Source organism: Elgaria multicarinata, chromosome 10 (assembly GCF_023053635.1).
Source record: "Elgaria multicarinata webbii isolate HBS135686 ecotype San Diego chromosome 10, rElgMul1.1.pri, whole genome shotgun sequence".
Taxonomy (NCBI): Eukaryota; Metazoa; Chordata; class Lepidosauria; order Squamata; family Anguidae; genus Elgaria; species Elgaria multicarinata.
Window position 1 is genome coordinate 93,513,346 of NC_086180.1, and position 21,343 is coordinate 93,534,688.

At 44.9% G+C, this 21,343-nt stretch overlaps 1 protein-coding gene across 2 annotated transcripts in view; it reads left to right on the forward strand.

The window, feature by feature from the left end:
* Positions 1-21,343, forward strand: part of PPP2R2C (protein phosphatase 2 regulatory subunit Bgamma) — a 303,850-nt gene that overhangs the window by 189,010 nt on the left and 93,497 nt on the right. For both annotated transcript variants that reach the window (XM_063135823.1, XM_063135824.1), the window contains 3 exons: positions 5,248-5,360; positions 10,407-10,584; positions 12,436-12,600. In XM_063135823.1, the coding sequence (XP_062991893.1) occupies positions 5,248-5,360; positions 10,407-10,584; positions 12,436-12,600 (456 nt within the window). The remainder of the gene's footprint in view (positions 1-5,247; positions 5,361-10,406; positions 10,585-12,435; positions 12,601-21,343) is intronic.

Consider the following 21,343-nt stretch of genomic DNA (forward strand, 5'->3'; position numbering starts at 1 on the left):
TCAATCCCCATTACTCGCTCTCTGCGTCCAGAGAGACAAAAATTATTGATCATGCTTTTTCTTTTCTTTTATGGCGCCAGTATCTACTGGACATTCACAATATTAGCTATTTCATGTAGAGAGTCAAGAAGGGCTCATTTAATTTTAATTTCCAAATATTAGGCATTTCCCCAGTCTTTCTTTGCTTTTCAACTCTCTTTTCTTTCTCATAACAGCCTGCTACTAAGTCTCTTTCTAACCATTATCCTGCCTTCCCCAGGGCTGCACCCTGGTAACCACCAACACTTCTAATTTGCCTTATTGAGGATTGTTGCTTCTAGTGTCCTGGTTTACAAAAAATGACACACATCTCATCTCTGCCCATCTTCTCTCTATTTTGTCTTTCTCCCCCATTTCCATATTCTTTTACTACGTCCAAAAACCTCTACCACGTCTAAAACTTCTACTAAAACCTTGGCCGCCTCCCCGGCCGCGCCCAAATCCAGTGCCAAAACTCTTCTTAATATCACTCTTAGTCTATTTGTTTCTGTCTTTCTGACTTATTTCCTCTTCTTTTCCACCAAAAAAACCCACAACACATGCTATGCAATAATCAAAACTTGAGCTACAGTATTCCCCTGCCATTCTGGCTGATACTTCCACAAAGTATTCTTTAATATCTAAAACTTCTTGATCAACAAAAAATACTGACAACCAACACACTGCTTGCATCTTCCTCTGGATAAATTCTACCACACATACAAAAAACTGCAGGAAAGTCTTGCCATAAAAATTGGCTGGTAATTCTGTTTTTGTTTGTTTTTGAACTACATTCTTGACTCTGGACCAATTTAACAATCTTTTAACCCATACATTTTAGAACTTGTAAGACCCTGTTTTAATAATCTATAATGATAGTTAAATAAACTGGCTCTTGTGAGTTAAATGCTGGTGCAGGGTCTGGATAAACATTCAGAACAGGGTTAGGAGCAACTCCTATGGGATTCTGTTGCAGAAATTTAAACAAAGGATTTTTCCCTTTCTTTTTTCCTTTTTTCTTCTAAAACCAGTCTGAGATCTTTTAAAACATTTTAATCAGATAAACCAATAAGTGGCCAAGTTTTCAACACATAACAAAACCAAGCGCTTTTTCCCTTCAATTCTGCCATTCCAGGCAAATGCCCTGCATCCCATTTTTTTTACACATTACATCAAGGGGACCCCGTTGGGATGCTTTAACCCCCCCCATTTCATCCCGCCTAGAACCTGAGAGCATGGCCCATGTATACCTTTCAACATTTTTATGGCCTAATCACTCACACCAAGACGGACTACTAATAACCTGAGAGCGTGGCTTATGTGTACCTTTCAACATTTCGCTCAATTGCTCATCCCGGGGGGTGTCTTACCTGAATTAATGATCTTACCCTACTTTATTGGAGTGGCCTTGGTTGAAGCTCACCCATCCCGCCTGGAGTAGAAGAACCCAATAGGTTAACTCACCTAGTGCCGGCTGGGTCAGTTCGGAACCGAGCGCGATGAACAACAGGCTAGACCGCTCCTGGCACACTCGCCAAATTGTGGTAAGAGCCCTCAAATTGAGCTCTCTCTCTAGGATCGTGTCTAGCCGCCGGAACCAAATAACAAATAGACACGGGGTAAGATCAAAGCCTTGGCTTTATTTCCGCAGCGAAAAGACTGCCTGCTTCAAATTTAGGAATAGCAGCAGCAGCCCTGAATGTTTGTCATGTAGAACTTTTATACTGTATTACAAACAAGTTACGTATTAGGTCATACATTGTCATGCTTGGGTATATTTCCACAAGAAATTCATAGCATTGCAAATACTACTCTTAGCAGAAACTCATTGTGTTTTGTCTGTTGACTGAGCTGGGTCTTTCCAGATAACACGCTTACCTCTTGACCTCAGCTTGACTCTTCACTCAAGCAGAAACACGAACATTGCACACTCTTTGCAGGTCACCACCTCTAGGGGCTCCTTTCCATCCATATTGTCTATTTCTGCTTTGTTTTTTCCTTTCTGATTATAGTGGAATTGCCTTTACTTTGTCCTGTCCTCTCTGAGGGTACACAACTATATGAGTATGTCTTAAGGGAAAATAAGATTTTTTGGTTGGGTTTTTTTTTTTTTTTTGGTTTTGTGGGGTGGGTGGGTGGCTTTCTCTTTATGTTTTTCTTTGTTTCCCCCCTCTTTTTTTTTTCTTAGAGGCCTCCCCTGTCAAACTCGCCTTGTCAAACTCCTGTTCGCGCTCTCTCTGGGAACTGGCTTACTTTTGTAGCTTCTACTTGAGCTGGGCCAGCTGCTCTTCCCTGCTTCTGCTCAGCTCCAAGTCAGGAAACAGAGTGAGGTCACTGGGAGGCCAACAACAATCAACAGCAATCAGGCCACTGATTGCTGAGTACAAAGTACAATCAGCAATCAGGCCACACACCCTTCAGGTCCTGCAGCAACTTTCCACACCGACCCTCTTCACTCATCACTCAGGAGCACATGGCAAGCACACGGCCTCTTTGAATTGGCAGCCTCCTGGATTTCCTTGAGGCTTCTCTTGTTCCCCTTTCCTTGGTCTCCTCTTCCCCTACACTCCCTATGTCAAACTCCTGTTTGCTGTTCCTGTTCGCTCGCTCTCTGGGAACTGGCTTACTTTTGTAGCTTGTAGTTGTAGCAGAACCATGGCCTGCTTCTGCTTTGAGAGCTGGGCTTCAGTTGAAGGGTGCTGGACTGTGACAGAGGCAGGTAAGTGAGGGGGAGGGGGGCTTACCTGGCTCCACTGCCACTGCAGTCTATGCAGAATTGGTGGCAAAGCCCCCATTTTGTCCCCCCTCCCCACTTACCTGCCTTCACCATCCACCACGGAGGCAATTAAATAGGGAAGGGGGGCAAAATCTCAATCCGCCCCTCCATATCTCACTCCGCAGAGCTGAGCGGAGGAGGATCAGATTGTCCGGGAAAGCTGCCAATAGACCGGCTAATTAGATGGAGATACAGATGTGGGCAGCGTGCCCAGACAAACCCCAAGAATTCGGCCACAAACTCAGCAAACAAACAGTGGAGTTTGTCTTTATCTGTGCTAGGAAATAACACAGTTAACTCTTTAATGTCAGAGTACAAGACGTTTAAACATGAGGCAGAGTCCAGTTCCGTTCCAAAAGTCAAAGGCTTACGAGAGGTAGAGAGAGTCCAAGAAACAGTCCAGAAGTCCAGGGATAGGAGCAGGTCATGAATTCCAAGCCAGTCCGAAGTTCAACCAGGATACAAGGTCATCAAGAGCTTTCGCCAGGATGCTCAGTTAATCTCTGGCAAAGTTCCTGTTGCTTCCTAGCTCTCTAAATACCCCTCCCTGGCAGCTACAGGTGTTCCCTATTGAGCTGGCGTCTAGCATAAATACGCAGAGACCTGCACCGGGCTTCCTTTTCCGCCCTATGCTGCCTAAACAACTGTGCAGGTAAGTTTGTTGCTTCTCCCTCTGTGCCAAACTCCCTGCTGGTTTAATCACCGTCATGCTGGTACTTGGCCCTGCTTCCACTTCATTCTCTGAGTTGGCCCCACTCCCAGCTGGCACCAGTTCAGCAGCCGTGACCCTAGCCTCTGTCTGCAAAGGTTCCGCTTCCTCCTCCTCTGAGTCCATCCCCAGAAACTCTTCAGAGGGCCTAACACAGATTGACCACGTGTTCACAATATAATTGAGATTCATTATTCAGCAAAACAAAATTGATTCTAGGCACACACACACACACACACACACACCAAGCCCAAATAGATTTTTACACAACATGGCAGCACAGACTTCAATGCATTCCCTATTCAGTCACAACCCCAAGAAAATATTTTTACATGAATCTATTGGGTTCGGATGGGAATGGGTTTTGTTAAAACAAAAGTATTTGTGCTGAGGAAAATGATCCCCTACCCACTCAGAAATAAACAAAGGAGATCAGCAACCAACAGCAGCAAGAATCATAACAAAAAATAGCAATAACATCATGCCAGGATGAAGATGATGATAGTGATATTCTTGAAGCTGCCTGCCCCCACCTCCGGTCCTGCTCAGACTGAGCTGGCTAGATAGGCAAAGCTTAAACAGCAAACAGTAAAATTTTAGCAGAACTGGGCAAAACAGGCTGATACCAAAAAGCAACATGCAAAACAACAAAACAAAGCACAATATATATAAAGACAACGTGCTGAATATTAAAAAACCCAAAAAAGCTTTTTGCAAGCAGCACAGAAATATTCTACCAACCAGATTCAATTCACAAAAAGGCAAAACTGGGGTAAATAAAATGTTCCTCAGTGCAGATTTGAATAGTGTATTGAGCATTTTCCTGACAAACAATATTAGGAAGAGTTTTTATAAGGGAGAGCAATAATATAAATGGAATACTAGATTGTCAGCAGACTGTCTTAAGGGAATGAAATGATATCAGTAACTTAAAAGAAAAGGAGAAACTTTTAAAACATACTTAATTTAAATAGGAGGGACAGTTGGCGACCGCGGGGGAAGCAGAGGCAGCAACCTGGGACCTGGGCCAGTTGCTCCTTATTCCATCCTTGTTCCTTCCTCCTCTTCAGTTGGATCTTGCTCCCACCAGAAAAGGAGCAAGCAAAAAAAGTGTGGCAGTGTCTGCTCACTGAGGCTGCTTCACTTGCCCTGCCTGGCATGAGGTGCTCGCTCTCCTCTTCACTCTCGCGCAGTCGCTCCTTCCTAACCTTCCCACCCTGCCCCACCTCTTTCTAAAAAACAAACCCCTTCTTCCAGATAATTAATCACATGACAACGAGGCCTCAAAGCCTCTGCCCAAGCAGTTGCCCAGCAATGAGCTAACCAAGCAGCCCTGGAACTGGCTCTGGAACTGGATCAAAACCTTGTCCCCACTGTTGTTGACTTCTTGGCTGTCCCAGAATGCAGGCAATTATAACAGGAGTACAAAAACTGGGGTGGCAACTGGGGTGGCAAGCTCCTTGTTTGGGTGGCACTTGTCGTCCCCCCCAGAGCCACCACTGGTGGGTGAGTGTTAAGCAAGCACAATTTGTGACATTGCACAACATGTTTTCTGATCACAGGACATGTCAGTTAAGGTGTGAGCCTTAGCTTCCAATTCCTTGGCTTTATAGGGTTTGAGCTGATATGAGATAGACTTAAGTCTGGTCTTTAACTGGCAGGGATTTTAAAAAATATAACTGAAATAAGTTAAAAGTTTAAAATGCTATTTATAATATCAGAATGTGGTTTCTTTTATTTTTAGATAAAACTATTAAATTGTGGAAGATTACTGAACGAGATAAGAAACCTGAGGGGTATAATTTAAAAGATGAAGAAGGAAAGCTTAAAGATATTTCTACAGTGACCTCACTTCAGGTGAGTGGTTGGATTTTCTTTATTCGATTAATGTATTTGCTTCAAACCAGAGAAGCACTTTAACCGGAAACACAACAGCATGTGAATATGGTATTTTTATTTATTGCATTTATATGTTTAATCATATTTTTCTGTTCACAATAACTCTGTAATATAAGTTCCACTGTAAGAAAACTACTTACCCACATTCACCTAGTGAGCTTCACGTCTGAGTGAGGAATAGCATTCGGGTTCTATGGTCCAAATCCAATACATTTTCTGCTACACTCTCTACTGATTCATTTGGTATTTATTTATTTATTGCATTTTTATACCGCCCAATAGCTGAAGCTCTCTGGTTGGTTCACAAAAACTAAAACCCTTAGAAGTATGAGGAAATATTAAGTATTTATATTAAGTATTTCCTCTAATAAATATTAGAGGAAACATCAGGGCCTGCTCCTGTTGGACTCTTCCCCCACCCCCACAGGGCAAACTGCCATCTTGGCCCTGTGGGGAAGAAGAAAGACCGAGGGGACAGGAGCAGGCCGAGGAAATATCGGGGCCTGCTCCAGTTGGACTCCCCTTCTTCGGGAGCAGGACAATCCCATCAGACCTTTTCCCAGTCCACTTAATTTCTCTCTCTCTTTACCTCTTCCCTCCTGAACTCCTTTTCCTTGTGTGTCATGTCTTTATTAGACTGTAAGCCTAAGGGCAGGGACTGTCTTTTTTGCTAAGTGTAAGCCGCTCTGAGAGCCTTTTTTGGCTGAGGAGCGGGGTATAAATACGATAAATAAATAAATAAATAAATAAGTATTAAACAAACAGTATAAAAACATGATATAAAATACAATATAAAAGCACAACCAGGATAAAATCAGCAGCAGTACAAAAATACAAATTTAAAACAGCAAAGTTAAAATTAAATTTATAGACTGTTAAAATGCTGAGAGAATAAAAAGGTCTTCACCTGGCGTCTGAAAGAATACAGTGTAGGTGCCAGGCAAACCTCCTTAGGGAGCTCATTCCACAGCTGGGGTGCCACAGCAGAGAAGGCCCTCCTCCTGGTAGCCACCTGCCTTACTTCCTTTGACAGGGGCTCATGGAGAAGAACCCCTGAGGATGACCTTAGGGTCCAGGCAGGTACATACCAACTACGCCCTTATCTGGACAGAGATAGCCTAGGTACAGTTATCCATGCTCTGATAACCTCTCGTTTGGATTACTGCAACACGTTATACATGGGGCTGCCTTTGAAAACGGTTCGGCAACTTCAGCAGGTACAAAACAGGGAAGCCCGTTTACTAACAGGGACTGGCCGGTGAGATCACATCACGCCAGTCCTTTTACAACTTCATTGGCTGCCAGTCCAGGTCCGGGCCTGATTCAAAGTGCTGGTATTAACATTCAAAGCTCTGAAGTGTCCAGCAACTCTGTGAGTAGGATTACACTGGATCAGTTTCAGTTGATGAGTACTGATGATGTGGACAAGCTGCTTGGACAATTAAGGAAGACAACTTGTCCTCTCGATCCCTGTCCTTCTTGGCTGGTCGCCCAGGGAGGAGATGCAGTTAGACTACAACTACAACATATTGTTAATGCATCTCTCTGGGAGGGGAGTTTTCCACCATGTTTAAAAGAAGCAGTGGTACGGCCGCTTCTAAAAAAGCCCTCCCTGAATCCCCTGGACCTTAATAATTATAGACCAGTATCAAATCTTCCATTTTTGGGCAAGGTGATTGAGAGGGCAGTTGCCTTCCAACTCCAAGCAGTCTTGGATGATACAGATTTTCTAGACCCATTTCAAACTGGCTTTAGGGCAGGATACGGAGTTGAGACAGCTATGGTCGCCTTAGTGGACGATCTCCGCATGAATATTGACAGGGGGAGTGTGTCCCTACTGGTACTTTTGGACCTTTCAGCGGCTTTCGATACCATCGACCATGGTATCCTTCTGGAACGCCTGAGGGATTTGGGAATCGGGGGCACTGTGCTCCAGTGGTTCCGGTCCTACCTCTCAGGTAGATTCCAGATGGTGATGCTTGGGGATAGTTGCTCATCAAAAAAGGAGCTGTTGTATGGCGTACCACAAGGTGCCATCCTATCCCCAATGCTGTTTAACATCTACATGAAACCGCTGGGAGAGATCATCCGGAGGCATGAGGCGGGGTGCTATCAGTATGCTGATGACACCCAAATATATTTCTCTATGCCTTCAATAACAGCGTTAGCTAAGGATAGTGTGTCTCCTCTGAATGAATGCTTGGAGGCGGTAATGGGCTGGATGAGGAAAAACAAACTGAAGCTGAATCCAGACAAAACAGAGGTGCTTGCTGTCAAGGGCTCTGACCTAGGTTTAGAGGTGTGTCAGCCAGTTCTGGATGGGGCTACACTCCCCCTGAAAGACTGTGTTCGCAGTTTCGGGGTGCTCCTGGATCCATCGCTCCAAATGAGAGCCCAGATAGATGCAACAGCAGGAGCGCCTACTATCAGCTTCGGCTGATATGCCAGCAGCGCCCCTTCTTAGAGTCAGAAGACCTAAAGACAGTAGTGCACGCGCTGGTAACCTCAAGGCTTGACTTCTGCAATGCGCTCTACATAGGGCTACCATTATACCTAGTTCAGAAACTTCAACTAGTTCAAAATATGGCAGCCAGGTTGGTCACCGGTACATCTAGGGGTGAGCATATTACCCCAACTTCAAAATCACTCCACTGGCTGCAAATTAGTTTCCGGGCAAAGTACAAAGTGTTGGTCATTACCTTTAAAGCCCTAAATGGTTTGGGTCCAGGTTACCTGCAGGATCGCCTTCTCCCATATAGTCCACCCCGCACACTCAGGTCCTCTGGGGAGAACTTACTTCAGTCAGCCAAGACTAGGCTGACATCAGTTTCACAGAGGACCTTTTCTTCTGTCGCCCCCAGATTGTGGAATGGCCTGCCGGAGGAGATTCGTAAAATTAACTCTCTGTGTGATTTTAAGGCAGCTTTAAAGACTAGCTTTTTCCGGCAGGCCTATCCAGATCAATGTTAAATCATGAATTTTTAAGATATATTGATTCCTGTTCTAACGTTGTTCCCTGCCTCGATCCAAAGGGAGAGATGGGTAAGAAATAGATATATTATTATTATTATTATTATTATTATTATTATTATTATTATTATTAAACAGCTTGGGGCCAGGCTATTTGAAGGAACGCCTCCTCCCATTTGTACCATTAAAATCATCCACAGGGGTCCTTCTCCATGAGCCCTGCCAAAGGAAGGGAGGCAGGTAGCTACTAGGAGGAGGGCTTTCTCTGCTGTGGCACCCCAGCTGTGGAACGAGCTCCCCAGAGAGGTCCACCTAGTGCCTACACTGTATTCTTTTCATCGCCAGCTGAAGACCTTTTTATTTTCTCAGTATTTTAACACCTAAATTTAAACTGTGCTGTTTTAATTCTGTATTTTAATCCTATATAAATTTCTGCTGTGTGATTTTATCCTGGTTGTGCTTTTTATATTGTATTTTGGTTTTTAGATTGTTGGATGTTTTATTATGTTCTTAATGGTTTTAATTTTTGTGAACCGCCCAGAGAGCTTTGGCTATTGGGCGATATAAACATGTAATAAATAAATAAATAAATAAATATGGGAGGAGGCATTTCTTCAGATAGCCTGGAGCAAGTTCTAAAGTTATCCTAAGCATTTGCAATTTTATAAATCACATAACATTCCCTAATTAAAGGAAATAATGCTTTACAGAATTTATCAAGTGTTACATTTGGTAAGTTTAGGCTTAATTGCATGACTTTTTAAAAAAACTATGAGATCTTATATGCAGTCATACTGTAATGGACATCTATGGGATCAGATTTGATAAATTGGTTCAGTAGAATTGTGCTGAAATCTGGGTAGACAATGTAGACAATGGATCTCTAAAGTCTAGAAATCCATTCAAGAGTTCCAGGTGATCTCAAATGCATGTTTTTCCTCACACTACTGCCCAGAACCTGCCCACTACCTCCTTCCCAAACATATCTTAGCAAGAGAGTTTGTTACTTCTCAGAGCCAAAACAGACATGACTATCATCAAGCTAATTAGTAACTGTGTGATTTCTGAAAGCCAATAGCTATCATGGAGCATCCAGAGTGGGATCACGGCAGTAGGAAGAAGAGATTCAACCCTTTGCTTCACCATGATCCCAGTTTGGATATTGGGTGGAGGACAGCTGCTACTTTGGGTTGAGGAGTGGGATAGAAATACTTTAAATAAATAATATTTGCATTGGGAAGAACTCTTCCATTGATGCAAATAGTACTTGTGGGGATCCTGTGCCAGATTTATTTATTTATTTCATTTTTATACCGCCCAATAGCCAAAGCTCTCTGGGACCACTGTGAGAGCAAAAGATTACATTCCTTCTCTTCCTTGGAGCGGGGGGTACTCACATAGCTTATCTTTGCATCATGTCCATTTTGGTCACTAGATACTGCTATAAGTATGCTCAACAACTTCCAGAGTAGCTGGGAGTCATAAAAACTACATTTTCCATGGCTCCTGGTAGCTCTGAATGTTGCCATGCATCTTTACAGCAATATTTATGGCCTAATTGAGGCCCTATCATGGAACCCGACACAATTCAGCTGGAAAACGGCACCCCATGTTGAGCATCCCATTTACCCCCTGCCTTCAGCAGGAGCAGCCAATTAGGTGGAGCAGAAATGAGGAAATCATAATATGATGACATCATTTCACATGGTGAGGGAAAAGAGTTGACATAGGAGTGCTGTTTTCAGTGAGGAAATTACAAGGGAAAATACAGTTGGCAGTACAATACGTATTTATGATTGTATCTGGGATTTATCTTTTAAAAGTTCTATGTATTAACAAGACTGCACATTTGTTTAGAGGAGATGTGAAATAGTGACAGATGTAGCACTATTGTAAAATACATAAGATGTACTATTAATTCACCGGCCAGTTGGGAAGAAAACCCTAAGTATTTTAAACTATGTGTAAAACATGGACATTGTACAAGACATACAATGTATATATATAAAAAAATCTTCATTTTCATTTATGTAGGTGCCTGTGCTGAAGCCCATGGACTTGATGGTAGAAGTCAGTCCCAGAAGAATTTTTTCTAATGGCCACACCTACCATGTCAACTCAATTTCTGTCAATAGTGACTATGAGACATACATGTCAGCAGATGATCTCAGAATTAACCTTTGGCATTTAGCAATTACAGACCGGAGCTTCAGTATCCTTTGCCACAATTGCTTGTACTGATTATTTACTGTGGTTTTATTGTGTGTTGCAGTAATTTGGAGGTTACCAGAGCATAGACAACTGAACGTAGGTTATCCCTGTCCAGATAGGAGTGTAGCTGGGCCACCAACTGAAGCTGGTAGAAGGCACTCCGTGCCACTGAGGCCACCTGAGCCTCAAGGGACAGAGATGGTTCTAGGAGAACTCCCAAGCTACAAACCTGCTCCTTCGGGGGGAGTGCAAACCCATCCAGAACAGGCTGGACACCCACTATCCGGTCAGAACCACCCACTAACAGCATCTCAGTCTTGTCTGGATTGAGTTTCAGTTTATTAGACCTCATCCAGTCCATTGTCGCAGCCAGGCACTGGTTCACCACATCCACAGCCTCACCTGTTGAAGATGAAAAGGAGAAATAGAGCTGTGTGTCATCAGCGTATTGATGACAATGCACTCCAAAACTCCAGATGACTGCACCCAATGGTTTCATGTAAATGCTATACAGCATGGGGGACAAAACTGGCCCCTGCGGAACCCCATACTTGAGAATCCACAGAGCTGAGCAATGTTCCCCCAGTACCACCTTTTGGAGCCAACCAACCAGGTAAGAGCTGAACCACTGTAATGCAGTACCCAACTCAGCCAGTCGCTCCAGAAGGATACCATGGTCGATGGTATTGAAAGTCACTGAGAGATCAAGGAGAATCAACAGAGACACACTCCCTCTGTCTTTCTCCTGACATAGGTCATCATCATACAGGGCGACCAAGGCTGTTTCTGTGCCAAATCCAGGCCTGAAACCCAACTGAAATGGATCCAGATAATCAGTCTCATCCAAGAGTGTCTGGAGCTGGCCCACAACCATCCGCTCAAGGACCTTGCTCTACTATTGCCTTGCTCTACAACTATTGCCTTGCTCTACTATTCTATGATTCCATGATAAGACAGGAACATAGAGACCCAATGTTTATTAAAGTCACATTCGAAGGTGTGTGTGCGAGAGAGAGGGGCAGGGGCAGGGAGTGAACAGTGACTGGAATTATCAGGATTTGGGAAGGAGTGAACCACACCACTTCTATATTCAGGGTTGACTGTATGAAGATTTTGATGAAGGGTCAAAGAAAATGGGAGAAAAAGTATTATGGAAGTTGCTTTATCAACATGCTTTAAATAAATAAATAAATAAATTACCCCATTTTCTGCATTAGGGAGCAGCAATTCTAGGGAAACCAGAAGAATGAAATAAGAAGGGGAGAACGCTGAGAAGCAATACATTGATATGAGATTGTAAGGTGCCATGGTGCTGGGGAAAGCTAAGAATGAAAGCAAAGGTACACAGAGGGCCTCAATCATGGGGGCGAGGAACACTCATAGGGGTTCAGTCAATTTATCACAATGCTTCTTTGCACTTGCTAGCTTCAGTGGTGAACACATTTCCCTTCTTTTTTCACTTTGTTCCAGAAAACAAACAAAGCCAGAGTCTCCATATTGCTGAGTTATCGTCTGCTTCAGCAAAGGCAGCTGTTGAAAGAGCAGCACCTGCTCATTCCCAAAGCCTAGTGGTCACAAGCAGCTGGTTTTGCTGAAGCTCAGTAAAACAGATGATCACTCACAACGACATGGAGGTTTTGACTTTGTTTTCTGGATCAGAGAGGAGGGGAGAAGGAGAAGATAAATGAAGGCCTCCAGGTGAAATAAAGTTTTTGTATGGTTTTGGGCTGTGTTAAAAAGTAGCATTTAAAATTAAAAATCATTGCAGAAAGCTAAATGGGTCGTTAGATGATGAAAAATAACAATTCGTCTCTGAAGAGTAGCATATTCCTTAATAAATATTTCCACTCAGACATTGTAGATATAAAACCAGATAACATGGAGGATTTGACAGAAGTTATTACTTCATCTGAATTCCATCCTCACCATTGCAATCTTTTTGTCTACAGCAACAGCAAAGGATCTTTGAGACTTTGTGACATGAGGGCATCAGCTCTCTGTGACAAACATTTCAAACGTAAGTTATTGACTGACATTTTTATTAAATATGTTAACTCCTGAATGTTGCAGATTTGTGTTTAGAGATTGTCTTTTCCTGTGTGTATTAGAAGTACAAATAGTCTGTTAGTTTATGACTAGTGGAAAAAGAGGGCAGCATGGATCCTGTATCATTCTTTAATAATTACATAGACTAGGGAATTCAATGTTATGCAGCTTGTTATGCTAGAGTTAGAAGAATTGCACCTGCTGTATTACTATTACAGATACAGGAGCCTAGTCTTCCTTTCCATCTGGGAGTGGTAGGGCTTCTGAAGGGAATCATAGAAGTAACGAAATGGACTGCCTTGTCCAAAATAGACTCCCTTTAGGGTGACCATATGAAAAGGAGGACAGGGCTCCTGTATCTTTAACAGTTGCATAGAAAAGGGAATTTCAGCAGCTGTCATTTGTATATATGGAGAACCTGGTGAAATTCCCTCTTCATCACAACAGTTAAAGGTACAGGAGCTATACTAGAGTGACCAGATTTAAAAGAGGGCAGGGCACTGCAGCTTTAACTGTTGTGATGAAGAGGAAATTCCCCCAGGTTCTCCATATATACAAATGACACCTGCTGAAATCCAGTTTTCAATACAATGGTTAAAGATACAGGAGCCCTGTCCTCCTTTTCATATGGTCACCCCTTGTCCAAAAGAGGGAGCTACATGGAAAAAGGTTTCCATCTTGCCAAAAATTATTGGGGAGGATGAACACCATAATATCAAGAAATGAACCCCAGTAAGAATTTTTCTGGTTGTAACCCTCCTAGCAAATTGTTTAGTGTGTACTTCTGTTACTGAATGTTTAGAGTTCTGTCCCTTAGCATATAGCATGCACTAACTTCAGTTTTCCTAAGTATTGGCATTATTATTGTGTGAACAAATTGTTAAAGAAGAAAACAATGAATGTTCCACTTTCTGAAGCATTTGTTCAGAATCCTATGATATTTATTCCCGGAGTGTCTAATATTTTAAAAATCTTAAGTAAAAATGTAAAGTGCTGTCAGATGAGTTTTACAAGTGGAGTAGCAAATACTCAGTGCACAGTTAATGAAGAGTTGTCACATTTATTATGTTAAATAAATGAATTGAGAATGAATACTTGTGTAAAGGGGTAATACTGGTGGGTCTGAGCAGCAATGGGGTGGGGGTGGGGGTGGGAATTTCACACACAAAAATAATCAGAATTTAAAGAGCTTCCACTCCCTGCGCTTGGGGTGGGGAAGATTGGTTATAAAATGTCTGTGCAAGTGTTAATTTTACAAACCATGATTTGATAGGATCTGTATGACTTGTTTGAAAAGTATTGCCCTCACTTTAAATTGGCTTCTTGAAAGAAGGACCTCTCCAGAAGATCTTAAGACCAGGCAGGCTCATATGGGAGAAGCCCTATAGGGCTTTATAGGGCTGGGTTCAGATGACACATTAGTCAATGGGTGGGTGGATGGATGGATGTAAAATAGCACACTCACCATGCGTTAATGGGGGTACTCCCCAGACGACATGTTGCCCCGCCCCCGTTGCACAGCTCAGCGTCCTGTTGAGTACATTAATAGTCAATGCAATGGTTGACTGAAAGTCCTCCCTCCCATGTCTCCACCCTACTTCCTCCCTCAGGCCTCCCATTAGTATCCCAGCAGGCACCGCGGCCTGAAATCATGGTTGCCAGCATCGGCAGAACAACAGACCATGCCTCTCACACCCCATTGGCTCCTTGGCGGCTGTGGGCTGTCCTCACCGTCTTTTTCTGCAGCAGCGAACTGCCCATAGAGACAAAATATGCCCCTATGGGGGAAATATGTTCATGTCTCCCCCAGCCACTTCGCCCAGTAGTCTCCAGCTACCGAGCTACCCCAGAGCCCCAATGCCGAACGTCCGCCAGCCAGCCCCAAGCCACCACTTTTTCATCAGCAGCCCAGAGGCGCCCACTCTCTGTACACAAGTACTTTTGGAGGCAGTAGCATTATTGAAAGAATGTTTATTCATCAGCAGGTACAGAAATGGGCACGCGGCTATGTTGGCATTGCAAGGGCTTGCTGTATTAGTAAGAAAGGCAGGGTGCCTTCATGGTGGGCAAAGGCACTCACTAAGGCACAATGGTTAGGGGTTCTCAGAGCATTGCACCTCACTGTGGGAAGGGACATATGGGGGGAGGTCATGTCACTCAGTAAGCAATTCCACTTCACATGGGCTCCCTCCATTTCTGCTTCTTACACATGGGGGTAGTGCACCCAGATCCACTCCACAATCCTTTAGTGCACCTGTGCAACCTCTGCCCTGGCCCTGTGGTCTCTAGGCGATTGAGCAGGTTCAGCAAATGCCCCCTCACATCCACCGGGATGGCATCGCTGTTGTCACACCAGCCAAGTAGGTCAGGGTGGTCCTCCAGTAATACATCCCCACAAGAGTTGCAGATGTTGTGCAGAATGCAGCAGCACTCTGTGACCTCTGGGATGGTGTCAGACTCAAGGTCCAGCAGACTAAAAAGAGAACGCCAATGCGCTTTCAGGTGCCCAAAGGCACGCTCAACAGGCAGGTGGCCACAGCAGTGGTAGTAATTGTACTTCTCCTGCTCGGGTGTCTACATGTAGTGGTATGGTGTCATCATCCATAGCTGAAGGGCAAATGCCTGGTCAGCCAGAACCAGAGGGCCCATGGCATGGCCGCACATGGAGGCTGGGCTGGAGGAGAAGAAGTGCCCTGTGGCTAGCTTGTCCACCAGGAGGGAGTTCTAAATGATAGCTGTGTCATGACTCCGTCCCTACAGCCCCGCAAACACATCCAGGAACCTCCTCTTCACAACCACCAGAGCTTGCAGAACCATGCTGTAGGAGTGCTTGCAATTGTAATATTCATTGCTCGAGGAGGGGGAGCAGGCACATGCGTGGAGTCAAGGGCCCCCACTGTGTGTGGAAAACCCAGGTCATGGAACCCACACATGTTCTTCTTCTCGTCCCTCACCCGGATGACGTCATCGAGATACAACTCATTTAGAACCTGCATGGTCTCCCGGAAGATTTCACAGGCAGTAGACTTGCCCACTCCAAAGATCATGGAAAAGGGCAGGTAGCCCATGTTGAATGGCAGCTTGTACAGCATTAAGGCAAGTCAGCGTGAAACTGGAATAGAACACCTCATGCTGGAGTTTGTCTATGCAGAACTGGGGTGACGTCGGCCACCAGCTGGTCAAACATCTCGCAGGACATGCAAAAGCTTCCTCGAAAGCACTCATCATCCCAGTCGTCCAAATTCTGCATCTCTTCCCAGACAATGTTGGTGTAACGAAGCACCCACTGGCGGACAGTATTCTGCTGCTCCAGCAGGTCCTCAGCTGCTGCTAGTGTCGGGATGCTGTGCAGAACATCCACTGCCATGCTGCTGGTCACCACCCCTTCAGTCACCCCGGCCTTGTCTTGGGTCGGTGGCAAGAGCTGGAGGCAGTCCAAGAGCCCTGCCATTGTAGAGCCAGGATGAGTGGCTGAAGCACCCCCAGCATTGGCAAAGAGGACATGGCCAGGCCGAAGGCAGCCCAGACACTGCCGCCTGGCTCGGAGGGCATCCTGCTCCTCGGTATCTCCACCAACATGTGCTGCCACCAGGATAACAGCCTTGACAGCATCCATGATAGCTTCTTCTCCAGCCATTTTCTGTGCTCTTTGGTGGCCAGGGGAGAAGGAGAAAGGGTGGAGAGGAGCGGTGGCCATTACAGCCGAGGGGTAGGCCCCAAGCAAAGGGAGGTGGGAGCAGGGCCTGGGTGGGAGAAGGCACATCTATAGCTTGAGAAGATGGCTCTACAGGCAGGATGTTATGTCTGCTGTGCAGCTGGACAACAGAGGAGGAGGGGGAGAGGCGCCCACTCCATGGAGGAGCGTGTTGCTGAGGCTACAGGAATAAGAGGGGGGCTGTTGCATTACTCCACTGGGGGTGCTTCAGGAATCAGGGGGATTGAAAGGCAGCAGCGCCACACAATGTGCTCCAAGTATCTCAAGCGGCACTGAACAGCAGCCGGGATGTCCTGCACAGAGCACAGGCGGCACTCCAGCTGCAGTTGTAGCCTGCTGAGGAAGGCCAGGCTACACTCAGCCAACTTCACTGGAGGGGGGAGTTAAGAGAAGGTGGGAGAGGAGCAACAGCATACATTAGTGTCAGAGCCTGCTACCTATACATGCCACCCCTCCCACCTCTCCACACACACATCACATCGCCGCATAAGCCACTGGCAGCGATGCTGGGTTCGCAACTGCATGCGAAGTCTGGGTCAGGCTCAGTGGGCCCGTCCTGAATGAGAGACTGCTGGCATCTCAAGGGGCTGAAGACAGAATGAGGGAAACAATGCTTTCGCTTGAGACATCTCTGGCAGAGGCAACATTCGTCCTTGAATGTCCAGCTGCACTGGGCACAAGGAGTCACTACAGCAATGGGAGGAGATAGGGGCCAACGGTGATAATAGGGAGTGGGGTGGGGACACACCTCAGCAGGAGACAAAGCAGAAGGGGAAGGGCTGATAAGCTGCTTACTGTGCCTCAGGTGGAAGGTTGCCCTCAGGCCCTTCCTCATCCTCCAGATCTGAGTCGAGTGGTGTGGTGCAGGAACACTTTAGCCGGCTTCCAGAGTGGTGGAAGCACCACCTTCGCTTTCTTCCTGTGCCATCACAGAGCACACTGCTGTGGCAGGTGCATAATGCTGAGCCTCTTATGCACGGGAAAGAGGTTGCCGCAGGTACTGCTTGGGTGGCATGTATACATATGGTGGCATGTATGGTGCCAGCTGCTGCTTGGCCTGCTGGACTACTCAGAAGGCCGCTGCTAGGGATTGGATGGCTTCCATTTGGTGGTCGATGGCAGCTATGCACTCATGCATTCCTGTTGTGATGATCACGATCGTATCTCGGCATGTCTTTCAGATATCTCAGCTTGGCTGCTTCATCGTCGTTTGAAACTTAATATGGCAAAGACTGAATTGCTTGTTTTTCCTCCTAAACCTTCTCCTCATCTCTCATTCTCTCTTACTGTCAATGATGTTACGCTTACTCCGGTCAAGGAAGCTCGTAGCCTTGGCTTTATATTTGGCTCCTCGCTCTCCTTTATTCCTCATATTGAGGCAGTAGCTAAATCCTGTCATTTTTTCCTGTATAATATTGCCAGGATTCGATCATTTTTGTCTGTCTCTTCTGCCAAGACGCTTGTTCATGCACTGGTTATTTCTCGGTTGGACTACTGCAACCTTCTTCTCTCTGGCCTTCCTTCTTCTCACATCAGTCCGTTGGTTTCTGTTCACCACTCTGCCGCAAAGATCATCTTCTTGGCTCGCCGCTCTGACCATGTTACTCCACTTCTGAAATCTCTTCATTGGCTTCCAATTCACTTCAGAATCCAATATAAACTTCTCCTGTTAACCTTCAAAGCTTTTCACGGTCTAGCTCCTTCCTATCTCTCCTCTCTCATCTCACACTATTGCCCCGCTCGTGCTCTTCGCTCCTCTGATGCCATGTTTCTCGCCTGCCCAAGGGCCTCTCCTTCCCTTGCTCGGCTTCGTCCATTTTCTTCTGCTGCCCCTTACGCCTGGAACGCTCTTCCAGAACATTTGAGAACTACAAGTTCAATCGCAGCTTTTAAAGCTCAACTAAAAACTTTTCTTTTTCCTAAAGCTTTTAAAACTTGATGTTGTGCGGACTTTATACTGTTAGTTTTACCCTACCCTGTGCCTGCTTACCCTACCCTGTGCCTGTTTGCATTCTCTTCCCCTCCTTATTGTTTTACTATGATTTTATTAGATTGTAAGCCTATGCGGCAGGGTCTTGCTATTTACTGTTTTACTCTGTACAGCACCATGTACATTGATGGTGCTATATAAATAAATAAATAATAATAATAATAATAATAATAATAATAATAATAATAATAATAATGTCGTTGATGGCAGATATGGCCTCAGTCAGGCCATTGACATGGTCATGAAGGACTTGGCGGACACTCTGCCTGGACTCACTTTGGGCATTAGTGCAGTCCCCCCATGGCTTCAGTGGCCGCCTGTGTTGCCCACACAGTGAGGGTGCGTCTGCTCTCCTCCTTGGCCACCATGCATGTGAACAGCTCATGGATTCTCCCTCCGGTGGCCTCTGTGTCTGTGACCAGATCCTTTGCAACTTGCAGCCAGTCTGCTTTGCACATGTTGCAAAACTGGGCACACCTCTGCGTATTCGTCAGTGGATGGGCTTCTGGAGCAGGGCCTGCATCGTCCGTAGCACCAGCAGGCGGGGGGCTCCTCTTCGGGCACCAGTGCATCCTGTATTTCTCCCCCTCCCTCCTCTAGAGGGTCATCCAACTCCTTGACAAACTCTTACCTATCTTGGACTCCTTTTCCTATTAGGGCCACTTGCCATGGGACCTTACTTATAGTTCTGAGTTTATTAAAATTGGCTTTCCTAAAATCCAGAGTACTTGTATGGTTACACTCCTTTAAAATCAAGAATTCAAGTATGACGTGGTCACTTTCTCCTAGAGTTCCCCTAACTGCCACTTTATCCACTAAGTCATCCCTATTGGTCAATAGCAAGTCGATCCCCTAGTTCTCCATTTTCTGTAGGAGAAAGTTATCACCCATATATGTCAGGAATTTCTTGAAGGGGCCACTTTTGGCAGAATTTCTCTCCCAACAGATATCGGGGTAATTGGTAATTGGTACATTAAACTTCCTTAAAACATTCCGTTCTTATTCTCCTTGATCTAACTGCAGCCTTTGACACGGTTGATCATGATCTTCTTTTAGATTCCCTTCATGACCATGGATTTTGTGGCTCTGTCTATAACTGGTTTGCCTCCTATCTAGCGGGTCGCTCTTTCAGCGTGTTGGCTAATGGCAGCTCATCTTCTTCTTTTCCCCTTTCAGTAGGGGTTCCCCAAGGCTCGGTGCTTGGTCCATTGTTGTTTTCTTTATACATGTTGCCCTTGGGTAATCTCATGGCCTCCAATATCATCTGTATGCCGTTGATACACAATTATATCTTTCATCTCCGGATCTTTCTCCTGATGTTCACGATCGTATCTCGGCATGTCTTTCAGATATCTCAGCTTGGCTGCTTCATCGTCGTTTGAAACTTAATATGGCAAAGACTGAATTGCTTGTTTTTCCTCCTAAACCTTCTCCTCATCTCTCATTCTCTCTTACTGTCAATGATGTTACGCTTACTCCAGTCAAGGAAGCTCGTAGTCTTGGCTTTATATTTGATTCCTCGCTCTCCTTTATTCCTCATATTGAGGCAGTAGCTAAATCCTGTCATTTTTTCCTGTATAATATTGCCAGGATTCGATCATTTTTGTCTGTCTCTTCTGCCAAGACTCTTGTTCATGCATTGGTTATTTCTCGGTTGGACTACTGCAACCTTCTTCTCACTGGCCTTCCTTCTTCTCACATCAGTCCGTTGGTTTCTGTTCACCACTCTGCTGCTAAGATCATCTTCTTGGCTCGCCGCTCTGACCATGTCACTCCACTTCTGAAATCTCTTCATTGGCTTCCAATTCACTTCAGAATCCAATATAAACTTTTCCTGTTGACCTACAAAGCTTTTCACTATCTAGCTCCTTCCTATCTCTCCTCTCTCATCTCACACTATTGCCCCGCTCGTGCTCTTCGCTCCTCTGATGCCATGTTTCTCGCCTGCCCAAGGGTCTCTACTTCCCTTGCTCGGCTTTGTCCATTTTCTTCTGCTGCCCCTTATGCCTGGAACGCTCTACCAGAACATTTGAGAACTACAAGTTCAATCGCAGCTTTTAAAGCTCAGCTAAAAACTTTTCTTTTTCCTAAAGCTTTTAAAACTTGATTTTGTTCTGACTTTATACTGTTAGTTTTACCCTACCCAGTGCCTGTTTACCCTACCCAGTGCCTGTTTGCTTTCTCTTTCCCTCCTTATTGTTTTATTGTGGTTTTATTAGATTGTAAGCCTATGCGGCAGGGTCTTGCTATTTACGGTTTTACTCTGTACAGTACCATGTACATTGATGGTGCTATATAAATAAATAATAATAATAATAATTCTCCTTGATTGGGTGGTCGGTAGTAGACTCCGATTATCATATTCTTTTTATTCCTTGCCCCATTTATTTTAATCCAGATGCTCTCGATGGGGCTCCCAGGCTCATCCTGCTGTATTTCTGTGCAGGGATAAGTATTTGTAACATACTTATCCCTTTCTTTCTTCTATTCTTTTTGAACAAGCTTTACCCCAGTCATGGGAGTCATCCCACCAAGTTTCAGTTATACCTATCAAGTCGTATTTGCCTTCATGTATTAAGAGTTCAAGTTCATTCTGTTTGTTTCTCATACTGTAGACATGTAGACTTTGAAGACCATGTACTTTATAGTCTGACTTCTTCCCTACATTATTGTGAAGACTATTATGGGCACTATTAGAGGTGTTCTCTCTGTTATGTCACATAAGTCTTCATCCATTGTTGCCTCCTCTGTAGGATTCAATTTAAAGCCCTCCTGGTGAAGTTTTTCATGCTGTGGTCAAACACATTCTTCGCAGTCCTTGTGAGGTGCAACCCGTCCCCTGCCAGCAATCCATCATAGCCCGTGGTCCCAGGGTCTGAATCTCTCATGTCAGCAGCACCTTTATAACCAATTGTTCACCGAGAGTATTTTTCTTTCCCTTTCCATGAGAAAACTACCTGGGATCCAAAGTTCTTGAGTTTCCTTCCCAAAGCTTCAAAGTCTGATGTT